At 46.0% G+C, this 26,524-nt stretch overlaps 1 protein-coding gene across 10 annotated transcripts in view; it reads left to right on the top strand.

The window, feature by feature from the left end:
* The window catches only part of Alh (coiled coil domain containing protein Alhambra), a 61,986-nt gene that overhangs the window by 9,832 nt on the left and 25,630 nt on the right, over positions 1-26,524 (top strand). For 2 of the 10 annotated variants that reach the window (XM_075680351.1, XM_075680345.1), the window contains exons 6-11: positions 2,778-2,871; positions 3,254-3,532; positions 5,105-5,452; positions 14,684-14,817; positions 21,333-21,506; positions 25,658-25,696. In XM_075680351.1, coding sequence (XP_075536466.1) covers positions 2,778-2,871; positions 3,254-3,532; positions 5,105-5,452; positions 14,684-14,817; positions 21,333-21,506; positions 25,658-25,696 — 1,068 coding nt within the window. Of the gene's footprint in view, positions 1-2,777; positions 2,872-3,250; positions 3,533-5,101; positions 5,453-14,683; positions 14,818-21,332; positions 21,507-25,657; positions 25,697-26,524 lie in introns of all 10 variants that reach the window. The other 8 variants (XM_075680346.1, XM_075680342.1, XM_075680349.1 and 5 more) reach the window with 6 other exon arrangements.

Genomic DNA, 26,524 nt, shown 5'->3' with positions numbered 1-26,524 from the left:
GCTTTGCCGTGTGGCCTGGGGCCCGCAGCGGTTGGTGTGGTTGAAGCGCAGTATGAGAGATAGCGCGAGGGTTGCGCTGCTAACGTCGCTTACCGGCGGGTTACTTGGGCGTGAAAAGGAGAAAGCTCTTGCTCTTTGGATGCGGGTCGGTGAGCGCAGCGGACGTCCCGCACGTGCACTGATCCATGCTTTTGCGAGACTGTCTCGCGTGGCCTCCTTTGAACGCACCACTGTTCACGTGACTTACACGCGAACGATCAGGCGTTGGGATCCAGCGTGGGGCAAACATATTCACTCGCAATCCGGTCGCGGTGAGTCGGACTTCCGCGATTTGTCGCGTGCCCATCAGCATGTTTTGTGGATAGCAACTCGGCTAGCAGGCATTGATCTATGAAAGGTGCAATAAATGCCCTTGTGATTGTTTTTACTACTGTCTTGTCATTCCTTTGTCCCAAGAGCACAGGTGTGAGAATCCCACACGGTTTATGCAGATACAAAACACATTATGTTCAGTGGCCGCTGAGGCGGGGATTTGACTTTACTACTTTTAAAATGAAACTACTGCTTAAGCGGGTAAGGTTTAACGAGATTTTACTGTAATAGGCAGTGGCTGCCTTTGAAGGCGTGTAGCATGGTAGGCTACTTCTCAGTGCTGCTCTGTTGGACGTATGCAATGAAGCCCGGTATCAGCTTTAACTTAGCTGCAGGACAAGAAGCTGCATGAAGTTTGGCTCGCGAAACTTAGAACTGGCAGACATCCATCGGCTACAACTCAGGTATGCAGCAAGCACAGACGCGAGGAAGATTTCTGCTACAGCGCCAGGACTGCGATGTCCGGCGAGTAGCAGAAAATGCACACTTGAGATGCTTGCCTGCACCTGCTGCCCGGCTAATGTCATGACGGTTTGGTCTAAGAACTTGTTGATGCTAGATACTGGCAAGTTCACTGGAATGGAAAGGGAACGGTAAGAAGCACATTTAAAAAAAAAGGCATGGCATATGGTTCTGTTTGTGTTTCAAATTAATGCATTGGATTACGAAAAAGAAGCAGCAGGAAATCGCGCACTGAGAAGACCGATAAACATACAGTGCAACGCAACATGAGAAATAATATTGAAACGTCCAAGAATTTAGAATAAAAAAGAAAGATTGAATCGTTGTGACAGGCGTCGAAGTCTCTATAACGAAATTGTTTTTCAACAGCTCTGATAGTGTCCACACAACAATGGTTGCTTGTGTACTGTCAAGTGCTCATATTCTGCGGCCTAAAGCTCACGGCACGGTGTAAAAATATGCACGCAGCGAAAGTGAAACATTGTGCAGGGACATGCATGAAGATGCGCAGTCGTTCACTGCGAACCCGTGCAATCGCTGATTTGAGGCTTCATTCTGTTATGCTCCATTTGGTTATACAGACAGCCCGCTATAAGAACATATTTCACATAGTTTGCTGTCAGCGTTTGCCTTCCTTTCACGTAAGAAGCCAGTTCGGGAGACTCCATCGTGGCGACCGCGCGCAGCGGTGTTCACTGTACATATTCGATAAAGAGATAGTGTCTGTAAACGATTCTGTGCCTTTAGTTTTCCCAAGGTTATTATTTTGACAGTAAAAAACTTCTCTCATTCCGAAAGTAATTACAGAAATGTCGAGGAGGGCTGCCACATGGCGTTTTTCTTGAGCGCCCTAAGCGAAACCTGTGAGGAGCGCGCCGTGTGATCCCTCATACTATGCAAGGGAGGCGCTTCCGACAGATGGCGACTCCATAAGTCCTCGCCCCCAATAGCCTCAGACTTAAGGCCCATAAGCAAATAAATGCAGTGTGTTTTGCTCTTGTGAGCGGTCTTCATGGCTTTTGTAAACACCTTGTCATCAGCCATGGCTGTCCATTAGACAGACACCCCAAGATTTGCTGTTACTGTGAGCTTGCACCAGGCTGCCTCATTTCCAAAGTGCTCGCAAGGTCGATGACTTTCTATAGCAGTTCTGACAGTGTTCTCAACAAGTTGTAAGCAAGAGTTGATGAAAATTGCACCCTTTGCAATTGCACCGGGCAGTCCCAACGTGGGTGCGGCCCGCGACCATTGCCGACCACTAAACCAAGAGTGGGTGGGGAGGGGTTCCTCAAGACTCTAATAAAGTTATTTCCTCCTAGGGCAGATTGTGGACAATCTGCAATCTGTAATCATGAATCAGTTTCTTCACTTCACTTCAATGAAGGTATATATGCTGATGCAGTAAACATCTGTGCTTCTACACTTTGCCCACACATTTTTGAGCGAATTTCCACATGTATTCTGGTCTTCTGAACTTCTAACAAGTTCTCACTAGTACCACTACAATGTTTTTTTGACAAGCACAATATTGCTGGCCTCTGCATACCACTGAAGCTTGCTTTTAACGTATCAAAACAGCAAGGGCTACACATATTGTAGCACTTGCAGGAATTATATGTGTGCCCATTGTGTGATTAGTTAAGTTTGTTGAGAATGTGAGTAGTTTAAAAAGGAGCATTTGCTTTGCCTTACTATCATTTGAGTTGTGATTTCTGGTGACCAGAAGCTATGCACGGTGTAAAGGAAATGCCATAGTGGTGAGCACCAGACTAACTTTGACTGCTTGATCTATCTCCATGTTTCAAGTCCTGATAGCCTATCTATACTCTCTTGAATTCTACACCATTTGCCTTGGGCCAGCTGAAGGGATGAGCCATGCAGTATGCAATGGCTGCACACTGTTTGGCCCTCGTGTGTGAACATGTCGTTTCTGTCTGGTCCAGTGCGCAGGCAGCGGGTCTTCTCTGTGAAGAGGCTGGGAACTTCTTGGACAACGTCAAGTACTGCGGGTACTGTCCCTACCACTACCAGAAACTGGTTAGTGCACTGTGTATTGGTCCTACAGGCGTGTTCTAAACTGAGTTGTTGCCTTCCTGTCCTTTCTTTTTTCTCCCTCTTTTGAGATGTTGAGTGCAGTTGAACATTGTACTGTTATTGTCAATTAGTGCTCTAAAAACTTTGTTGCACCCTTTCTCAGGACTCTTCTTGCCACTGTTTTCTTTCTCCTGTAAAAATAGCTGAAGTTTTCTAGTGACTTCATGACTAAGCTCAAGTTCAGACCCTTTTCCTAGTGACAGTGTTATGCCAGTTATATCAGTGAGCATTTTTCCATGTTCTATTCATTTCACTGTTTTACTGATTAAACCATGAACCAGTCAGCCCCAAATATATATAGTACTCTTACACTGTTTGTTAGCAGAAACGGGACAGCCACATCAAGATCATCCCAGCCTTCAAGCCTATTCCAGCAGAGTGCAATTCACGTGAGGGCAGCCCTGAACGCAAACCCACCAGGGCGCGCATCAAGGGGGGCAGCAGTATGAGTACGGAGCGGCGTGGATGCAGCCGGCCACCGTGCAATGGCCAGGTGTCCTCAGACGGTGGTGCCAGCAGCGATGCCACTGAGCCACGCAATGGTGCTACGTCTGGGGGGTCGTCGCCCTTGCCAAGTACGGGCACACCCAGTACCCCACTGCCTGTGAGTTGCCTTTGCCCGTTGTGGTTGTGTTCATGCTCATTCGAGAGGAAGTCGCTGACCTAGCCACAGGAGATGGTGTTCTAAAACCATTCCACATTCCTTGATCACATGAAACTGTGCTGATGCTGCCGTTAGACATCTACAAAACATGTGGCACACATGACCAAAGTAGTGACACATTCCTTTGCATTTGGCTATATTATCACACTTGGTTAGGTTAAGTCAACTGGGTGCCTTGCCAGCATAAAACAGGTTGGCGAGCTCTCATCTTTTGGAGTAACATCTGCATTGCCCAATGTCGTGACATTATGCATACATATGCTCGTCAATTCTGTGTGCCTGGATATTTGTTTTTCAGATTGCGCTGATGCCCTGAAATATCAGGTGAATGTTTTCTTTTGTCCAGTCCGAGTCTGTTTGCAATCAACACAGGGGATCACTTATACTACACTGCACCTAGAGCACTCGGATTTGGTGATTTTCTGGTTAACTTCCGTTAATCGATGACTTTCAGCAGTATTGCTTTCTGTGCATGCTGTCTCATGATCCACTGAAGGCTAATGCCACGAAAGAAACTTGTGAGTAGGCACTAGACGTCCACGTTATTTTCATTTTGGACAGCTGATGAATATGTTGATGACACAGCCAACAATAACGTTGTCATACCTGCCAACTCTCCCGAAGTTTTTGTCAAGCTATGAGCTCAGGCTTGTTCTACAATTTTACAAATGTTGCATCAAGTTTTATGAAAAATAAATTCTATTCGTGAAGATGTTTTAAAGCTGTCTGAAGATAGGGGCAATGCAAAATTGAAACAAAATGTATGCAAAAAAAAAAATTATGATCATACCTGCGCCGCCCTCCTGTTTCAGCACAGCATGCCTCATACTAGGCGGTACCTTCTTTGAGCATGTTTATTAAGACACATTCCTTGAGCAGGCGAAATCGGCTGCAAAAATGTTGCTGAAATGAATGTAACTAGCCTGGAAACAATGTTTTCATTCTCTGGTGTTACAAGTCTACTGAAGCTTGCATGCTGCGTCTAAAGGTAAGTCATGGTTAATAAAGTGCATATTGATTTCACAAAAGGTTTGTGCTTAAGCAAGTTGAAAGATTAAAGTGCGCTACTGCAAGACTCATGAGGTCATGTGCATGGGATTTTTGTGAATTCTAGAGTTTGCATGTTGGCAGGCATGCACTGTGCATCAGCATGAGCACTTGTACACGTCAGGCAGCCCTTTGAAGCCAGAATGAGCACATTACAGGTCATGATATACGGGGCAAGCATATTTGCTTTTCTAAGCAGCTACATATTTAAATTTGCTTTTTGCATTTAATTTGCATTTAGTTTGCGGCTGCACTGAAAAAATGTGTTTTGAGATTGAGATAAAAAAGGTGATCTTTGCATGAGAATACACTATTTATTACACAGCTTTTCCAATGCTGTTTGTTTTGCTGCTGTTGGTCTTAAAGTTTTTGTTGATGAACCCACATGGGAGAACAAGCCTGCTATGACACCGAGTCGCATTCTGTTCAGCATGGTTACCGGGCTGCTGTTCTAATTCCCAGCAGCTGCCCGGCAAATTCACGACAGCCAACTTCACAGAGGCAACGGTGGTGCAGACGGGCAGCCCTGTGTTTGGGGAGCGGCAGCGCAAGCGGGGTCGCCCGCTGGGCAGCACCAAGGAGGCCAAGGCCCAGCAGGCCGCACAGCAAGCCGCAGCCGCTGCCGCAGCAGCAGCACAAGCTGCACAGCAGGTTGCAGCAGCAGCTGCTCAGCAAACCACAGCTGCTCAGCAACAGCAACAGCAGCAGTCGCAACAGCAGCAACCCCAGCAGCAGCAACAATCACCGCAGCAACAGCTGCAGCAGCAGCCTGTACCCCTGCTGCAAGCCAAGACGGAACCACTCTCCCCTCCGGTGAGGTTACAGCTTTTAAAACTTAGTTAGCAATACTACTTTACGTTCTTTAAATTTTCATCTGTACAGTCGAGCCCACATATAACCCACTTAAGACGAACTTTCGCTTAAGACGAACGAGACCTGTGCGACCACCAAAATATACATTATTTCAATGGCATAAAATCGCATGTACTACAACAAACGTCTTTGAGCCCTGCCAATCAGTTACAGCAAACGGATGGCGTAAACCTGGCGCCACGATGTGAAATAATGACGACCTCCGACCCCTTTGCCCATGCTATCTGTTTTCCCAAGCCTTCTCGCAGGCAAACTACCCATTTCGTGCTCCACTACCTTCTCCCCGCCGTCACGAGTGTCGGCCTGTGGCTTCCAAGGTAGCCTTCACGCCCATCCTTGCCATTGCACTCCCCTCTCCTCATTATTTCTTGCAACTCCCTTGCTGTCTCAACCGGTGTGCTACGGTGCTGGCTAAAGTTCAGAAGTTTCGTTTTCTGGCTGTTGCCACGAAGCAGGCATCTCCACACTAGTCTCCATGCTTCCTCGCTTCCGCGCATCATTCTAGTCGGGCCTGCGTTGTATTCAGGGTGGTGGACAAGAATGCCGTGCCTGCAGCGGTCATGAAACGAAAGGCGCTAGACATGGCAAAGAAGCGAGCCATTTTGACGGAACTGTCTCAAGGTGCTAAAAACTGTGAGCTGGTGAAGAAGTACAACTGTTCGAAATCAACCATCTTGACGATTCTAAAGAGCAAGGAAAAGATCGCCGGCTCATACACTGACTCGAACAGAAAGCGCCTATGGAAGGCCACCTATGCGGACGTAGAGGATGTGCTGCTTAAGTGATTTGTCGATGCATGGGCGCACAACATGTCAATAAGTGGACCACTGATGCTTGGCAAAGCCAAAAACTTTGTGTTTCTGCTGGATTTTCTTGAGATCTGCCCAGGCAATGGCTGGCTACATCAATTCAAAGTGCGGCATGGGATTGTTTTTAAATCGATTGTCAGTGAGGTGGCTTCGGTAAATGACCATGACGTTGGCACTTGACTTGTAAGAAACAGAGTCATTGCAAGCTACGCGGAGCAGGATGTGTATAGCACAGCCGAAACTGCGTATTATTTTATCAGATGCTGCTGGACAAGACGCACGCCATGAAAGGCGACTCGTGCGCTGGCGGCAAGCACAGTAAAGTGCGCGTTACAGTACTTCTGTGCGCTAATAGGAATGGCAGCGACTGGCGCGTGCCCTTCGTAATCGGAAAATCAAAGATGCTGCGTTGCACTTACAGCTATGTACCCGTGCGCCACAGGCACAATACTAAGGTGTGGATGACAGGCAATTTATTCGCAGAGTGGCTAGGCGTGTTTGACCGCGACATGCAGAGCTAAGCCAGGCATGTGCTGCTCGTGCTCGACAACTGCTCAACGCACCACGTGCGAACTTCTCTGACGGCAGTTACTCTACTCTTCCTGCCACCCAATACCATTTCGAAAGTGCAGCCGCTTGATTTGGGCATAATACGCACATTTAAGGCATCGTATAGGCGCTGCATTCTGTAGTGCTTGCTCATCGCTGTTGACTGGTCACCAACTTGCCGCACCGAGTTTCACTATATTCAGCCGTTGAGACGGTGAAGGCAGCCTGGGTGGAGGTGATGACTGCTTGTGTGTGGAACTGTTTCCACAAGGCCGGTTTCGTCGACACAGCACCTGATGCCGAGCGTCATGCTTCCAAAAATGATCAGTCCGGAGGCGATTTGTGGCAGCGCGTCGTCAATTCCGACGTGGGGAGGCCACGACATTGGTTGGGATGACTTTATTTCTGCTGATGGAGATGGTGATATTGTGGAACTGTGCATGGACAAGGGCATCGTTTGTTAAGTGCAGGTGGAGAGTGACGCGGAGGAATTGGATGACGATGGAAATTTGGAGCCAGCACCCATAAGCACATCTGCAGCAATGAGTTACATAAAGGGCCTTAGGCAACTTGTCTATGCCAAGGGCCTCGGTGAAGAGCACACTTCTGCTTTAAAAAAACTGTAGACCACCCTCGTCGGATCTACTCTGCAGAAACAGACGGGCATAATGGACTTCTTCGCAAAGAAATAAATTTTGTGTTTTGACTGGCCGCATCTTTGTAAGCTGTGGTCCACTTACTACGAACTTCGGGATATAACGAACTGACGTTGCGCGATGGTCGTGGTCGTTATAAGCGGGCTGTATTGTACTCGGAGGCATGCAGAGGCATGCCTCCAGCTGTTCCACATGACAATCAAAGTTTGAGAACAGTTAAAGGTATGGGTAGCGTAGTGGTGTGCACAATTGACGGAAAGGCAGCTGTATACAGTGAAACCTCGTTAAACCGTAGTTGGCCGGAGCTCGGGAAAGGTACGTACTAAACGGTAGTACTGCTTAACCGAATAGCATGAGATCGCCCACTTACCTGTCGAAAACGAAACTCAGAGAGAGTGCGATGAAAGGGGAAAAAATATGTAGTATTTATTCACTTCGCGCGACGAAAGCGTTATTTTCGTTTGATGCCGCGGCGGCCTAGCACGCAGACGACAGCGGCCTCAAACTTACTGAAGCTGCGTGCCAGCTTTTTAGCCAGCCCCCTCTTCTCGGCAAACACTCGCATGGCAGATTCCTCGTTGGCGTTACGTATTCACCATGCACGTGCGCAGTAGTGCTGCAGAAGTCCCGGGGGCGCCCTTTTCATTACGGGTGCCGGAGTTTGGAATAATTTTCATTTGGAATAGAGTTACGTTATCGCGCCCCTATTGTCGTCGCGGCGTTTGCATTCATGAGGCTGACGCAACGCGCAGCTTATGCCACTGTCGGGCCTGAATCGCCCGTGCTATCGCTTTCCGTGTCGTCCTCGTCACTGTCGCTAGTCGACACTTCGGCAACAACAGAGGCAATGATGGCGAAAAGTCGAACCTTGTAGCCGACATATATTCGCGGTCGCAGCAGCGCTGCCGAGCAACTTCTTCGCATTCCAAATGCCACACACTGTAGTCAACAGCAGATCCCTGTTGCGTGTCAGTGCCGACTTCTTCGTGCCACGTTCGATAGCACGGACGATGTCTAATTTTTCTTCTATGCTGAGCACCCGGCGTCTTTTTTATCCAAGCTTCGGAACGACGCGAGTCCTCGCTTGCACGACGCTCTCTGGCACCGCGTCGAAATGATGTTGATGTTGATGTGGCTTCACGCGCAAACGTACAGGGCGCTTGGAGGCCGTTGTTCCGATCTCTGAGGCGTGTTGTTCTGCCGGGCCGCCCGATGGAGACGGCGCAGCGCCGTGTTTGCGCGACGAAAAGTTCAAACGCTACGTTTTAACCGATGCGTACGCAGTAAGCTGGTACGGTTTATGCGGATACGAAACACATTATGTTCAATGGCCGCTGAGTCGGGGATTTGACTTTACTACTTTTAAAACGAAACTACTGTTTAAGCGGGTACGGTTTAACGAGGTTTTACTGTACTCTCCTATTCCTCTGCAATGTATTCATTATGAGCACAAGGAAATGCAGAAATGCCAATTTACTATGCTGCAGAATACACATGTGACAGATATAGGGACACAAGAGAACAACACGTTTCCACAGTGTACCATTTCATTGCTTAGTGCATAGTGCGCATCACCTTTGTGTCGAGTGCAAGAATGGCGGCCGCCGAGGCGCTCCAGGTCCAGCCAGTGATGCCTAACAGTAGCTGCTGGGTCCGAGATTAGATGCATCTGGGAACATTTGGCTACACATATAGACAAGCCTTGCTCTTTCACTGCCCACGGCAGCAAATGCTTATGCTGCGTCCTAGTCTTGCCACTGCTACTTGCTTATGTGGTAGTTTCGCTTTCGCACGGAGCTGAGCCGTGTGAGCCGAGACGAGGCAGGGCTTAGTTTCAAGACAAGTGCCTTCTCTCTGACACTCAGCTACTGTCAAAAACAGATGGAAGCCTCCTTCTTTTTTCTGTTGACCGCAAACTTGCACACCTGCAAGACATTCATTTTATTGCCTACAGTAGTCAATGAGGATGAAGTCGATATGCACGATTAAAGCGCAACGCTTTTTCCAGATGGCTCAGTATCCAGCTCATGGAAGCAAATAGAATGTGAAAATACAGTGAAGCCTCGTTAAACCTTTGAGGGCCGATTTTTTTCGCCATAGTGTGAGATTCGCCACTTACCTGTCAAAAACCGAACTACGAGAGAGTGCGATGCAACGGCCGAGAACGTGGAGTATTTATTCACTTCGTGCGATAAAAGTCTGTTATTTTTGTTTGATGCTGCGGCAGTCTAGCAGCAAAGATGGCGGCCTCAAACCCAATGAAGCTACGAGCCAGGTTTTTTGCCAGCCCCCTCTTCTCGGCAAACACCCGTGTGAGGCTGGAGTAATGCACAGCATCTGCCACTGTTGGGCCTGAATCGACCGTACTTTCACTTTCCGTGTCGTCGTTGTCACTGTCATTAGGCGACACTTTGGCAGTAACAGAGGCAACGATGGCGAAAAGTCGAACCTCGAAAAGTGGAACCTTGTACCCGACGTATTTTCGCGGTTGGAGCAGCATTGCCGAGCTACCTCTCCCTCACATTCCAAATGCCACACACCGTAGTCAATGGTAGATCCCTCTCGCGTGCCACCACCTACTTCTTTGTGCCACGTTCAACACCACGAACGATGTCCAATTTTTTTTCTATGCTGAGGACACCCGGTTTTTGTCCTAGCTTGCACGACGCCACAACATGGGCCACAATGCTCTCCAATTCTGGTGCGGCGCTGATATGATGTTGATGTTGATGTTGACGTGGCTTCACCCTTCCAGACGCTGTCTGCAGTGGCGCTTGGACGTGGCTTGGAGGCCGTTCTGATCTCTGAAGCTCGTTGTTCTGCCAGGCCACTGTACTGCCGTGACTTCATGACGAAAAATGGAAACACCACGTGTTAACCGATACGTATGCAATAAGCTGGTATGGTTTATGTGGATACAAAACGCATTATGTTCAATGGCCGCTGAGTCAGGTATTTGACTCTACTACATTTAAAACGAAACTATTGCTTAAACGGGTACGATTTAACTAGGTTTTACTGTAAATGCACTGCCCAGAAGGAGAAAATGAAAAAGGGCATTGTTTACCTGAAAGTGCTGGTGAGATTACATTCATAGGCAATTTATTCAACTTGTGGGGTCTCTCCTCCTGTACTCTTGGGACAAAGGAACGACAACACAGTAGTGCAAACAATCACAAGGGCATTTATTGCACCTTTCATAGATCAGTGCCTGCTAGCCGAGTTGCTATCCACAAAACATGCCGATGGGCGCGCGACAAATCTAGAAGTCTGACTCACCGCGACCGGAAGCGAGCGAATATGTTCGCCCCATGCTGGATCCCAACTCCTGGTCCTTCGCGTGTATGGTCACGCGAATCGTGGCACGTTCGAAGGCGGCCACGCGAGGCGGTCTCGCGGAAGCATGGGTTGCGGCGCGCGCGCGTGAGACGTCCACGCCGCGCGCCGACCCGCCGGGGAAGAGGGTCGCTCCACGCGCGGCACGGCACGTCCGTGCTGCTTGATGTCTCGAACCCCCAAGAGCAAGCGCCTTCCTTTCGGCGCCCAAGTAACCTCGCCTGTCGGCGGCGTTAGCAGCACAACACTCGCGCCATCTCTCGCACTGCGCCCCAACCACATCGACCGCCGCTGACGTCACGCAGGCCACGCGGCGAAGTGGGATTACAGGAGACGCGCTATGCGGGAAAAACATCAGGGGAGGCGCGAGAGTCGCGCATCCCCACAAACTGTAGACCAGTTTGACCTTTGACACCTAAAATCTTGGTCGGTTAACAAAGAATACTGCATCAGAAAATTGTGAGAAATGTGAGAATACATCATCAGAAAGCACTTCCCTTAACAGTCTTAACTAATGAATTAAATTTACAAATTACGTAATTAGACAGAAGAGAACTCTCAAAGGAAGCATTTCAGATGGGTGTTGGAAAGGCAGTTGATTCTCCTCGTCCATTTGAACAAAGATGACTTGACCCCAAGAGCACTTGTTGGAGCCGTGTGATCATGTAACATGCACCGAAGCCTGCAAGATAGTGGATTTATAGCCTTGTGCTTGACCTGCCATTCCTATCTGTGAGGGCTGTTGGCAGCTCAGTAGCTGATGGGACCTCCTTGGGCAGCTTTCAATGCTTGGATTCGTCGTGGCAGTGAACGGTAGAGGGTGTCAACAATGTTGGGTTGGCGCCACGGGTACTTCCACTCTTTTTTTCCCACTCGCTGATGCTAAGCCTGGTTTCTTTGACAAATTCACATTCATACCCATATATTCTCAATAATATTGAGATCAGGGCTTCTTCCTGGCCACTTGATCCTTGTCACTCCAAGGTCGTGAAGAAGTTGCGCTATTTCTCTGGCTGTGTGGATGGGAGCTCCATCTTCCTGCAGCCAAAATAGGCCTTCTGGAAAAGGCCTGTCTAGAACATACGGAAGCGAAACGGTTTCTATGATGCTTGCGTAGGCTTCGGATGTTGTTCTCCCAGCAATTCTGTGCGAAGCGCCCAGGCCTTTAAAGCTTATTACGCCCCACACATGTCCAATAGTACTCCAACTTGAGCAAACGTTCCACACATAAGGCTCATCATAGCTGCAAGGAACCAGGTAACAAGTTGGCATGCAACCATAAATGTAATTTCTAGACTTAGGTTCCAAATTGAACATCAGCTCATTATCAAATGCTGCATTTTAAAAGTCCTAATTGTTGTCAGTGTGACAATTACAATTAAAGTTGACCTACTGCTCAAAAAAAAATAATGCACGGACTTATTGGCATGCTCCTTAACAATGGATGTTAAGTGCCGAATATTTGTGCCCAATGTAAAGTGACGAGAATTTACCGGTGTTTGAATGGATACTAGACCTTTCGCTGTTGGTCCCATCTTGTTGTGAAGGACGCCTCATTCATGAATGTAACCGCTCGCCAATTTCGCTCGCTCCAACTTTCAACAGCAGACACAAGGAGGTGTCTTTTCTTGTGATTCACTTCCAGAAGCACTTTCTGTGCCACAATTCTGCTGTGAAGTCCAGCAGCATGGAGGCACCGGCGGATTTTTGCGATGCTCATATTTATTAACCCGAGCTCATTCCTGATTTGCCGGGCACCGAGAAAAGGGTCCGTAACAGTAGCAGCAACAATCGACTCGTCCCCCTCAGAAGTTGTCACTCTTGGGGACCTTCTTTGTACAGCGCAGTCAGCTTATAACGATACCACATATAACAATATATGTTTTATAACTATGAGTTGACTTCAGAGTATCAACTTATGCATTAGAGCTATGAGAAAAAGAACCTATAAATAATAATATGTTATCCACTGCACAACGGATATAACGATAGAAATTTTGCCTTTTGGGTGGCGTTTTTCATGCAGAATAATCGTGAAGTTTCCTTTGCTAAGTTCCCCATAGCCGAGACGGGGCAAACAGTTTGCCTACGCGAGTTCGTATCTGTAGCCATTACCGCGCAGCGCGTCCTGCCAGCGCGCCGATTGCAAAAGCCACGGGCAGCATCGCAAGTTGGCGCAGCGTGCCACAAGATGGAGCCAGCTGCTTCGCATCTGTGTTGCCGGCAAGCGTCCAGAGAGGAGAAAAAAAAAAGAGAAAGAAAACGGGGGCGAGAAGTGAATCACGCCTGTGCTACCTTTCTACAATCTCCCTCTCTTCCTCAGCAAGTGTAGAAATGCGCCGCGGAAGCAGTGGTAGGTTCCCCAACAAAGCGCAAAGCTGTGTCGCTTGAAACGAAGCTTCAAATTTTGCAAGACTCAAAGTACGAGCTCGTGCAGTCGATGATATCGACGATTCTGAAAACTGAGAGTGCCACGACAATGAAGGCTAGAACCAGCTTTGTGCGCTAGGGCGAAACTCCCATGTGTGAGACCAACACGTTGGCAGCCGCTGACATTGCCAAACTCTGGGAGCACGTCACTACTGGCTGTAAAATAGGCAGTGTTTCGATGGAGGAGTTTCTGAGTGCAGATGGCGCTGCCTTGTTCTGCGAAGAATCTCCGACGGGACAATCATTGTTGCGACAGACGGTGGCGTTGTGCGACGAAGTCCACGAGATTGACAGTGGCCCACCTTTGACACCGATGCCAGTGTTCACGCAAAGTAAACTGTCATCAATAGAGTCGCTCATTGATTTCATGTACGCTAAATTATAGTGGCCAGTGCTTGCACAGCCACTGGACACGATGCACACCGCGGTTGTGAACCTGAAACTTCCGTGAAAGCAAATACATACAGATTTCTTACTATTTCAGTGTGCCTAACGCTTCATGCACTGTTTAACAGTATAAATAAATGTTTCATTTTCTCACAGCCTTCTTTCGACAATGCCAATTCTTAATCGTAAATGTCAAATTTGGTTCCGGAGCTACAAAGGTATGTTTGGTAGCTTTTTTTTTTTCTCTCGGCAGTCCAGATATAGCAATGATTGGTTGTAACAATAGCATTTTTCGTTCTTCTTGATATCGTTAAGTGGACTGCACTGTAGTACGCTTGTAGAATCTTATTTACTGTCCTTATAGGTAGCTTTGTTAAGTTACGAATTTGTCTCTGGGACATTGTACAGCCCATAAGTACTATAGCTTGGTGTTCTTCAGCAGCTTATTGGGCAGCCATTGCTGAGCATGCTTTCGCACTGCTTGGCTGTGGTACTTTGTCCTCGCCAGATAAGAATATACTCAGCCTAGGATGTCTAGCTTTTTATTATTCATTATGATTTCTAGACAGACGCGCTCTAGAGAGCAAATGACCGAGCGTGTGTCAAGCGGTGAATTTCCAGCTGCTGTAAAGCATGACAAGAGCCACTGGATCGGCAGCAGCATGACTGTTCAAGGCTTGCGCCAGAAATACAGTCGCCACCGCGCTCGCGTGAATGCGAAACCGTCACGTAAACAAGTAGCAATGGCAAGACGAGGGCTCGTAAGTGGTTGCTCTCATGGGCGAACACTTACGGTGAAAGAGCAAGGCTTGTCTGTATATGTGGCCAAACATGCCCAGACACACCTAATTTCGGGCCCAGCAGCTGTCATTAGACGTCGCTGGCTGGCTCCGGAGTGCCCCGGTGGCCGCTGTTCCTGTGCTGTACGCAAGGGTGGTGCACACTGTACATAGCTCCGGACCTTTGACATTAAGTAAAAATGAGAGTTGATTTTTCTATTTCAGCCATCGTCTCTGGCCAGCAACAATCCAACACCCAGCTTCAGCAGCATCTATGAAAACCTAGTGGGCAGCAGCCGCCATAGTGAGAAGAGGCCAAAGGCCAAACGGCCCTCCCCATCCCAAGGTGGCAGCAGCAGGTATGCTTGCATCTTTCATTGCCCACGATCATGTTGCCTGCTATAGAACTCCTTCACACCACCGTAAAGCTCTTTTAGCAACATAATTACGCAATTGATTAAAAGTGGACGAGTATGCGTCTTCCTGAAACCCCTTTGTCTTGTTTGGATAACTGCTGCAAATGAACTCAAGAGATTTCAGCGAAATAAATGGCATTAGGCGAGGCACTTGGTCCTTTCTGCCATGTTGTGTAAGAGTGCAATTACGCTGCTCTCAATTGCGAATGTGGAGGAGGTCTATAGACCATTTTAGCACCAATATGTAGCCACTGCCATCTTGAAAATATTGGGCTCTAGGCAGCAAGATTTTCTTCTCTTTTGTGCATGATGGTGTTAAGTACAAGCACATGTACTACACCAGACACCTCTTTATGACCTGTCTATCTGTCTGCAAAGTGAAGCTAAAAATTGCATGTTAGTGGTTTCTTTGCAACATCTGCATTAACAGCACAAGGCACATTCATTGGTGGTGTAGTGACACAACTGTTGAATTGGCAGCCCCTGATGTCTGCAGCCTCTCTTCAGTTCTGCTAGAAGGAATAATCTCTGCTACTATGGTAGCACTAATTGTTGAGCAATTGTCGTACTTGCAGAAAGTTTTCCTGCCGAGGCTGCTTGTTTCTTTGCCTATTGCGGTGGTGGCTCAGTAGCAATGGCCTTCTGCTGCGAAGCTCAATATTGCAGGTTTTGTTCCTCATGAAAACAGCCACATTTCAAGTGGGGCAGAATGCACTGGAGCTGTATGCAGTAAAATCTCAATAATTCATCCCTTGTTCACTCAGAAAAATTCAATAATTTGGATGTGTCCTCTGGGCCTGGCAGGCGTCTGCATTATTTGATTGAACCAAAATCTTGTTACTTCGGACATATTTGGCCACACATCGGTTATTTCGAACAACCCTCGAAGTGCAATGTGTGTGGAGTGCCGCAGTTATGCAATGCAAAAGAGCCAAAGTGGTGCTAGTGTCTAGCCGAAACGAAGTGGCAGAGCCTGCATTGCCCTAGTCATCCACGTAAACCGTATGGTCCTCCTCCGTAGTACTGTAGTACCTAGGGAAAGGCAGATTTCGAGAAACAAAAGTCCCCAAATGTCTCTCACACACGCACGCATCCATTGGTTGGGCAAACGCGAGAAAGATGGTCTTGTCTTCATGCCTGTTTTGGCCTTTATAGCCTTTATTCTTGTATTTACCGCTGCGCATGGCACTGTGTTCATGTGCCTTCAGAACTATGTGGTTGTCATCAGTGATCACGTCGATATTGATCGTGATTTCATCCGCAGTGGTTGTAGCAAGCAGCAGTTTCGTTTTTACTCGGTAGGCGCGTTGGCCATGTGCATTCAGAACTGTGGTGTTGCCATCCATGATTACACTGATAGTAACCACGGTTTCAAGCGCAGCAGTTGTAGCAAACAGTAGTTACATTTTGGCTCAGTGTGCATCGTCCGCGTGTCTTTAAAGCTGTGTAATCGTTGTCCATTGCATCGTCCGCGTGTCTTCAAAGCTGTTTAATCGTCATCCATGATCCCATTAACTCTCTCTACTATTAGGAAATGGGTGTTTTTTATAGGTTATGCAAGATCATTTCCTTCTAAGGGAACTACTGCACTCAATATTTTATGTAATGCATAAAGAAAAAGCAGAACGGATGCACTTTTCATGTGTAAAATTTTTATTAAGGAGATGCATGTCATAAAAGATATAGAGATTGCCAGAATCAAGATTGTGGAATAAAATTGAGCAAATTTTGTAAAGCCATCCTTGTATCTGCAAAGAAAAAAGATGTAACAAAAATTATGAGATATACAAAGTGTATTGCCGTCTAATAGACACTGTCTCCGATAAATCTAAATTTTTTATTTAACAGATATTTCACTACAAAAATTTTAACTTCAATCACTACAGTCGGGTGGGGCGGGCTGCGGCCGCCTATGTTCCACGGTGGTTTGCGTTTTCGCTCCGAGTCGGTCCGACAAAAAGGCAGCGTCCTTAGACCCATTTTTGCTTGATCCATCGATGAAGTCAGCTGCACACGCGGCAGTATCGCGAGATCTGCGATCTTTCGAAGCGCACGCGCCGCTCCTGGAAGCAACCATTTTTGCTTTCTGCTTTGACGATCGCTAAACCTCGGAGCGCGTTCAAAAATTACTGCATGACTGTAAAAAATCGAAGTGCTTTAGAAAACAAAATATTCTTCTCTTTCATATCCGATGGCGCAGAGTGTCCCCGAGCGGCGGGGAAGGTCTCGAAAGCAGCGTTTCAAACCATCGGTAGCGGGTGGCCATTTTTGCTTTCTACTTTGACGATCACAAAAACTTCGGAGCACATTCAAAAATCACAGCCTCGCTGTATTCCTTCAGAACTTCACGGTTGCCATGCATTATCGCATTGAAGCGATGGTGGTTTTGCCCGCAACATTTGTGGCGAGCAGTACCGTACTCGCATAATGATCGCACTCGCGTAATGACCTCACCCCGAAATTTTGTCTTCAAAATTCGATTTTTTTTTTAATTTCCCGTGTAATGATCGCACCCCGAACTTGCCGCAGCGATATATCGTGTGCCAAGTCTGGCTAATAATGATCGCGCTTACCATCTGTCGAATGCTACGCGAACGACTCAAGACAAACCAAGCGGTCTGCACGCACCAAACATTCTTAAGCTGATGCCCCATTTCATTCCTTTAATCACTTTCCGCACTTCCATGACAAAAAAAAAAGATACAACCACACTTGCCTTTATTATGTGTAGGCTTTATAATGAATGCGGTTAACAAACAACAAAAAGGCGCCTTTCGATTCTTCTCGTCTGCACTCGTGGGCACGCTACAAACCGCGAGCGGCAACGATAGCAGGCACGTTTACACTGATAGGTTTGAAGTGTACCCTATTAATACGCCGACGCTTGTAACACAGCTAAGATATTCGCCCACCCTTAGCGGAAACGTGCCGTGTTATGATAGTAATGAAGACAAATTCCGCAGTTTCCGCAGCATGCCCGCCATGCGTTTTTATGTCACTGGCAGCTATGTGCACCCATCTGTTTCTGTCCCCTCAAGGTGGACATGGCTACGTTATTGCCGCAAACTTGCCGATATTAACGATATTATTCATTAAAGATACGGAAGAAACTGTTTCGATGCACGTAACGTACTCACGAGAAGAAAAAAAATCGCGTTCGGCGCGTTCAGCTTGCTCTGCCGGCCGCCATCTTTGTTTTGCGGTCCCGCACTACATACAGCGGCAGCCGCCTATTTGTTGACCTGTTGTTATCCCGCAGCAAACGCAAAATGAAAACAAAAATTTTTTTTTTTTTGCGGGAAATTTAACCCACGTAATGATCGCACCCCTGAATTAGCGTCAATTTTTTTGGACAAAAATTATGCGAGTAAATACGGTAGTTTTGTTTTGACTCAAAAGAATTCTACATGCGCAATGTCACTAGCACGGAGGGAACTCTAGAAGATGAAAAGCGATTCTACCACAGCTCACCGGCAACATCTCTATAGACGGACGATCTGTTGGCGACCAGCTCACTGGTGAGAAAATAATCGGCTGTGTGCGCTGTGGTGAAAAGAATGTCATGGATAAAGACACAGGCCTTGCATCGTGGCCACACTTTGAAGGAAGTCACGAGGCCTTCGCTTCTGTGAGAACTGATCAGACACGAGATGATGAGAACTGCAGCTTCTGCACTGCATTTGTGCAAAATAGAAACAGGATTTTCTGATTAATTCAGTAAATAAATAAGTAAGCATTTACTTATTGCTCCCTTGATGCTCTTGATAATTCGACATTTGATTAATTGAGACATTTTTTTCAGTCCCGTGAAATTCGAATGAACGAGACGTTACTGTCCGTGTTAAATAAATCCAGTTGGTAAAAATTAATATGAAACCTTCCGCTGTGAATCTTGCAGCCTACGTTTTGCAGTCATTAATAAAGCAGGTCACTGATCAATGCCAAAAAGCAAAACTTTTTTTACATTGGTCAGCGACCTGTTGCTTAAAGTGCTTAAACATTTCTATGCCTACCCAACAAGGAAACCTGTCCATCCGTCCATCCCTTCATTTGTCCATCCGTCATGTAAGACAATCACTTTCAGGGTAGGGCCCACAGCAGCGAGTGAATTGACCTTCGTGCTGCCTCTCGCTTCAGTGGGAACTAAGTGGTGAGAACACAGAGCACACGAAGATATCAGCACTCGGCGCACTCTGTCCCCATCGCAGATTGCTTTCATGATAAGGCCCATGTAGCTGTGCCATACATAGCCGCTGCTGGGGTATGGTTGATCACGGTTGATAATTGTTCGACATGAATGTTGGTAAAGGTGTTAAAGAGCACTGATGGCTTATAATAATGGGAACATCATCAGCGCACCGCGCGCCGCCACCTGCAGTAGTTTGCTTGCATCATGAATTCACCTTGCGCCGCCGTCTACACGAACGACACGAACGACACGAACGCAGCGACACGAACTGCCGCCGTCGGCAGCAGTTCGTGTCGCTGCGTGCCGTTGTTTACACTGGTCGGATCAAGTTCATAATGACAACGAGCTGCGTGGAGATGAGCAAATGGCACAGTGCTTATGCATAGCTAGACACTACCAGAGGAGTTTGTGCGTGAATTTTTTTTAGCCAAGATGCTTTTACCTGAAAAAGAAAAAGGACTTGTGTACCTAGATTTAGGTCCACATTAAGGAAATCCTAGTGGTTTAAATGAATTCGGAGCCCCCCACAACAACTTGCCTCATAACTTGATTGTGGTTTTGGCGCATCAAATGCCAGAATATAATTTTTAAATTTAAATTGAGCTACCGCAGTGTTATGCAACTGGAGCCTGCAGAGTTTGTTCTTATTAAAGCTTTCGGACAGACCATGCAATAGCTGTTGTCCAACGACAGTTGTACAAGTAAAAGGTGTGATCCCCTTGGGGGAGTTTTCGTGCAAATAAGCAAACAACTCAGGCTGGAGAATTTTTGGGGGGGTTCACAGCAACTGACTCTAGAGCACACAGTGTATTGTGATGATTAATAGCATATCTGAATTCTGGGGACGTAGAAGAACTAAGCATAAGTTGGCAGTAGTCTCACTACATCACTGAATTGGTTACATTGCATGTAGAGTGCCCACTGGTGTTAGGCAGGTTGGCAGGTTCTCAATGGCACAACAAAGAACAGTTAGCTTTGCTGCAGTGCTTCTTCTTTTAGAAAAATGCACGCTTTAGGGTTCCTGAGTTGTTGCTTACCCATTTTTTTTTTTTTACCTCTGCATTCTCTCTTCTCATCTTTGCTGTTCTTTTATGTATTCTGCTCTAGGGTCCCTGCACTGCCCTTTTTTTTTTACTGTCATAGCATTGTCTGAGAGCTTTAACTCTTATTTAGTTTGCTAACGTCACATCTAATACCCCAGTCAAATGGGTAGGTGTAGTGCAACTTTAAGCAGGTGTACTTTGTCTTAGATGGATCCACTCTATTAGCTTGGTGATGTGCTTTGCGGATTGAGCTTTTGTTGGCAGCTGATGGCAGTGGCAACTGGTAAGGGAGTGGGTAATTGGTATGTAGGTAACACTGTTCTGAAGCTGATTTATAAAATTATTGCTCAACTCAAAGTACAGGTAGAGAAATTTACTGTTTACCTTCATTGACACAGTACGCCTTCGCAAGTTGTGACAAGCTAATGCATCCGACGTCCACCTAGGCAGTACAGCAAAGCAGTTGGACTTGGCATAGACACGATGAAAATTATTGTAGAGATAATGCGAATGCACTTCTGATGCTAATTGTTTGGGCATGTTAACATTGAATTCTTAATGTATTCTTTCATATACCTTTTATTGGCATTGCCCGGGCTCCACGCTAGAATGGAGTGAAACAAATTCACATACTGCACTCACTGCTCGGCTGAGAGTGAGGGAGATATTGGTATGGGGATCCACACATTTCTTACTTACCACTCATCACTGCTGTCATGTCTGCATGTCTCATTTCAAGTGATGCAAGCTTGCCGAATGCATTTGCTGGCAAACTTATCTTGCGTTAGGGATATTGCTAAAATATCTTAAGGACTAAAAAAACTCAGATAAAAAAGACAGGAGGCACACAATACCAACTTCCAACAAGGACTTGTTTTGAAGAAGACTGTAAAACATATAAAAATTGTTGTGCCCTATCACATATAAATGTGCTCTCTTTCAAAATAAACCTTTGGAATCTGCGCTGTGTGCACCCTGTTCTTGCGTTTCGTCTGAGTTTGCTGTTTTCATTTCCAAAGGTGCTTACACACAACTTGTTCCAATCTTGACGTTATACTAAAGGTTAATGTGTGCACACCTGCAAATGACATGGAACCTAGTTGTGCACCGACTTGATGGGGGTATGAAGCTTGGTGAGGCTTTCGATTGCCACTTCTCAAGGTGCGAGTGAGTGAGCTGTTGGTAGGGGGACCTATGCGAAAGAGGGCTCTGGTGTGGCATGGCAGGGCATCGCCATCAAGCAGTGGGGAACGTGAGACCGCCAAAAATGGCAGCCTGGGTGGCGGCAAGCGCTGTGCCAGTGCATCAGGCGGCCCGAGGCTTCGCAAGAAGGTGCCTCCCATGCTGTCCCCGTCTGCCCAAACGGCGGCTGCCAGCGCAGCCACCAACGGCCTGCCTCCGTGAGTCCTCAACCACTAATGCAAACCGGCCGCCTTCACCCCATCCAACCTTCCCCACCTGTAGCTTAACTTCCATCCTTAAGAATTGTGCCTCCCATTTCCCTGGTTTGTTGAATATTGTCCTGTTGCCCTTACCTCTTGTAGAACAGAGCTGAAAAAAGCTGAGCAGCTTGTTAGCGAAATGGGCAAAAGAAGCCAGCCGTTAATTATTAAAGGGATTGCCCAGCTTTGTCACAAACTTTGCTTCATCTTTCCTTAGCCATGTGCCACTTGCCTCAAATGAACACAGCCTTACAGGTTAAAGGGGCCCTGAATCACCTTTTATCCAATTCAAGAAATGCATTTGAAGTTAGATTGACTATTTCAGAAATACTTTGGCACAAAAAGTGCTCCAATGTGTTCAGAAGAAGTGGAGTTATTGGCAATCAAAGGACGCATATGATCCTGTTCGCTGTGCTCCTGTTCCTTCCTCAATGCCTTGCACTGCGAAGGCTACAGTGGAGTAAGGCATGCTTGCAACGCTCTGCCTACTGAATGTCACCCTGGCGCGCAGTTCAAATTTAATTTTGAATGTTCATGTAGATGCCACTACTTCCGATTTTGGCACCTATGACACGCCAAACGTAGCCAAACACAGTTGTCCTCAACAAGCCGCAATGCTCTCAGCCAGTGGACTCGTTGCGGCAGCCCGCAGCGTTAGCAGTGCCTACACTACGAAGCAGACTGCAGCTACACGCAAGTGCGTATGCGCAGCGTTTGCTTTATGCACAACAGGGCTTGAGTGCGTGCTCACACTCATATGCTCCAGTCTCACCGTGCTTCATTGTGCACACTGGCTTTGTCCTGCACCAGCTTGACTGACGGATAGCAGCCACATTCAACGTGCACATTTTCAAGCTCTATCGCACTCAATATGAAGCGAAGTCTACCAAGGCGTCTAACCAGGAGTCGCCAGGAGTGAGCAAGTGCTGGCAAGCATGTATGTGGTCTGACCATAAGGTTTGCGTGGTTCGAGGCTAGTTGAACGTTCAGGACTAGTCGAAATTAGCAAGACCCGGCGGCTACGACACCAATAAGCAGGGTGACCAAAGTTTAGTTCCTACAAGAGTAGCCGTGGCCGAGTGTGAGTCGACTATAGTTGGCTTCTTCCGGAAGTACGTAATTCTTATCAAATTTCAAAAGCAGAGCTTTGCTTACTTCAGCCTGCTTATTTAAACTGTGTCTATAAATATACTCAGTAACAGTAGGTAGAAGCGCACTGATCCAAACACACTTCTTGATTGATGTGTTTGCCATTGTGTTTGCTATGTGTTTGCTTCAGCTATTGGCGAATAGCAGCTGCATATCGGAATCTGCTATATTACGAAATAAACCGCCCAGAAAAGAGTGAGAAGCAGGCTTCAGTTGAAAAGGAAGTGCTTGAAATAAAGGTGATTTTGCACTCCGCTTGCGAGCTCCACTGGCTGCGCACGACTGCAGAATTTGGCTGAGACGTTCACAGCAGCGTATGCTATCTACTGACTGTGTTGTTTCACCAAGCCCGATGGGTGGTTCAGGATCCCTTTGAAAGAACTCATTCCCAGGCTTGTTGGTACATTGCTCTTTAAAAGCAAAGGCACACATACAACATACGCAAGCACTGTCTTATAGCTGTTCATATTTTGGAAATGTTGCACCAGATGTTTTTTTTTTTTTTTTCTGTGCATAGGAAATGCACGGAAATTATTCCAGTGCATTGGAAGCAATGAAATCATTTTGCATGTTGTTTTACACAGGACTGAGGCCTTTGCAATCCTTTTGCAGTAAATGAAGCTGGAAGCTTTGTTACTGCTACAATGACCGCTGGTTTCTTTTGTCCGAGTAATTGTGCCTGTGTTTATTATTAACAAATGCAGGAGCGAATGCTTTTGTTGCTGGAAGTGGTGAATCTCTTCTGTAGCTATCGTTAAAGGCTTTGTAGACCAGAAAAAGAACAAACTGTTTTGGCACCAATGACAGAATATTTCAAATTTATTCCAGTGGCTTTATCTTGCAGTGAAAACAAACATATGCTTTGAAAATCTGAAGTCACCATGAATGTCAGTGTTAAGTTGCCTTTGTAGTTGAGCAAAAAAAAAAAAAAAAACTGCTTGATACTAAATCCTCCCCTGTGTTGCTTTGGTAGTCTGCATTTTTCACTGTCATTCCTGCTGCCAAACTTGGTGGGCCATTGTGCACTTACCATTGATTTTCAGTTGGAAAACATTATCTGGAAGAAACTCTTCCATTTTTATTTTGTTTAGTCACTTTCCGGTGTGTTTCCAAGTTGTAAGGCCTCCCAAATAATTTTTAACCCTCTAGGGCAGTTTTGCCTACAGGCAACATACCAGGAATTTTTCGTTTCCTTTCTGAGTTTCAGTATTGAGTATAAGGCTTCTTGATAAATCTACTGGGCCAACACTGAGTGACAGGCAGCAAGTGTCATTTCTTGGTTTAGAGTAGGAACACAGGATGCGGAAGAAGGTCGGTGTGCAATTTGCTTTCTTTTGAAATCAGAGGTGAACGAGACAGGCCAATGCAAGATCTCCGGATGCAGTGGTGTCGCACAAGTGATATTAAAAAAAAAATGAAATGTGCACCCATGGTTCACATATGAAGAGACCGATCTGTACAAATTCCAAAGCAAGCCATTGATGCCTTGGGGTGGAGCCCCCTTCCAGTTTTCCGCTTGATGTTCCCTCCTATTGCTGAGAAAAATTCTGTGGATTTTTTTTTTTTTGCTTATATGTCCTTATTCTCAATGTGTTTTGCACATTTAGATGGAAAACAATAATTTTTGGGGGTATTTATGTGTCTTGTTCTTAAAGAGTTTAGTATAGAGTACTCATCTTAGGAAAGTTCTTGGTTCTCCACATAATCACTTTCTTTTGATTGGCACATTTAGTTGTCATAGAAATGGTAGCACAAGTTTACAGCTGCTATGAAACACACCTTGAAGGTATACTTTGCTGACTGGTAATTTGTTTGGTGCATAAGCAGCTCATCTCGAAGATTCACGATTGCAGAGAGCATCCTTCAGAGCCAGATGTGTGAGAGACCGCTTCAATATTGTGGCTTGTAAAAGAAGAAGCGGCTAACTGACGAATGAGAGCATTGTCCTGATATGAAGGTGCCACTTCAAGAGTTTGCAAAAATTCATTTCAACTTCCAGGAGAAACATTGTTTCTGAAACACCTGTTCAGGCAGCTGCTGTGACTGTGTTGTCCTTGGTGGTTTGTTTCATAGTGAATCTGCTATTTCTTCTTGCACTGATGCATTCACATTGTCCAGTTATCTAGTGCATTGTTCTTTTGGCACGTTAGTCTGCTTTTTTTTTTTCAACTATTGCTCCAATGAACGCACTAATTGACATCTATGTGAGGGCACTTTGTGCCTTTCCGCAGTAGACAAATAATTTCTATGGGTGTCCTTCTACATTGAAAAACAACTCCTTCAGAATAACACATTGCCATCACGCACAAAACACTTTAGCCACATGGGGGAGTCACAAACTTTGAGAGGAGTCAAGAGGGAGTAAAGTCTTACTAGGGCATTTCAAAGGTAGGCCATGTTTTTGCAGCTCTTGAGTGAAGTCTTACTAGGGCATTTCAAAGATAAGTCATGTTTCTGCAGCTCTTGTGTTTTATGCCTGTTTCTGTTCCCAAGGCAAAAGTTGGACTTTATAACTCAAATGCACTATTTAAGTGGTTAGGCACTAGGCATGAAATATGTTTACTCCTTTTTGTCAGCAGTCTTCGTAAATAGGGCACAGCTGGTAGTCCTGCGTTCACAATACTATGGAGGCATTGAGGCCTCATGCTGCATGTCATTCATTCACTTGCATCTTCTATCATGCATGTGTTGCCTTTCTTTCTTCTGCACCCTGCATTGACACAAGTTTCCATTTCTTTTTTGGACAGTTTTAGAGCAGTGTCATATAATGTGCATGTGTCATGTACATGTATGTGCAACATCAGAAGTGCATCCGCATCGTGAATTTCTTATGCACGTATTATAAACATAATTGCTTTCTGTGGTTTCCATTCTTTTATTTATTTATTTGTTTCTTTCTTTTTATCCCTTGGTTGTTGTGTTCTATTGTGCTTTTTTTGTTGTCTCGTTTTGCTTCTTAGGGTGATGGGAAGTGGCGATATTGACCACACATATTACCGGTGAGCTTCTTATTATTTATTTTTTCTGCCCTGCATGACACTAGCAAAACTGCACAACATTGCATCATGTGCACATGAGCAAGTGCAGTCATGTTAAGTTTTAATCATCTTTTGTTATGTGCAAGGACTGGGCTTATTACATTGTGAATGTACCACTCCTATATTTTGGCTGGTGGTGCGTTGCCTTGCAGTAATTCATTGCCATCATGCGTGCGACCATTTTTGGGTGCTGTCATGGCTTTATAAAAAATTTATTTCTTATTATTATTGCAAAACAATAGCACACATACTTGTTTACGTTTGCCATATGTGTTGCTACTGAAATGTCCACTGGCAGTGTCATGTTTGCACATAGAAAGTGCATCAATGTAATATGATGCTGATATCCTTGGTGCCTTAGCATGGAACGAATGTCAGTGTTGAAACATTGCTGGCAGCCTAATAAGTTAGCATGAATGATGTGTCAATGTGATAATGACGCGATTTCCCAGAAAAGCCAAACACTCTTGTACACTTCCTTTATATTGCAAAACTCTATCATGCTTGTTTGCGGGTGCTTTAAAAGGACACCAAAGAGAAAAAGTTAAGTAGTATTATTAAATTAGGCTTCTGTAATTGGGTGTGGCGACATACTGTGGCGCCATCTACTGCCAGTGCCTGAATGATGTGGAAAGTTGGATCACGTGCCGAAACGTTTGGTCAGTTTCAAAAGTTTTATGTAAGAGCCCTTTTTTCTTTTTGCATTGACTTTAACGTTTTATATGCTGTACAAGAATCTGTGGTGTTCATCCCTACCAATGTGGGCCAGATTTTGATGTACATAGTAGC

Source organism: Dermacentor variabilis, chromosome 2 (genome assembly GCF_050947875.1).
Source record: "Dermacentor variabilis isolate Ectoservices chromosome 2, ASM5094787v1, whole genome shotgun sequence".
In the NCBI taxonomy this organism is placed as follows: domain Eukaryota; kingdom Metazoa; phylum Arthropoda; class Arachnida; order Ixodida; family Ixodidae; genus Dermacentor; species Dermacentor variabilis.
The sequence above is the reverse complement of the archived record's forward strand: the minus strand, read 5'-3'. Positions and strand labels throughout refer to the sequence as shown.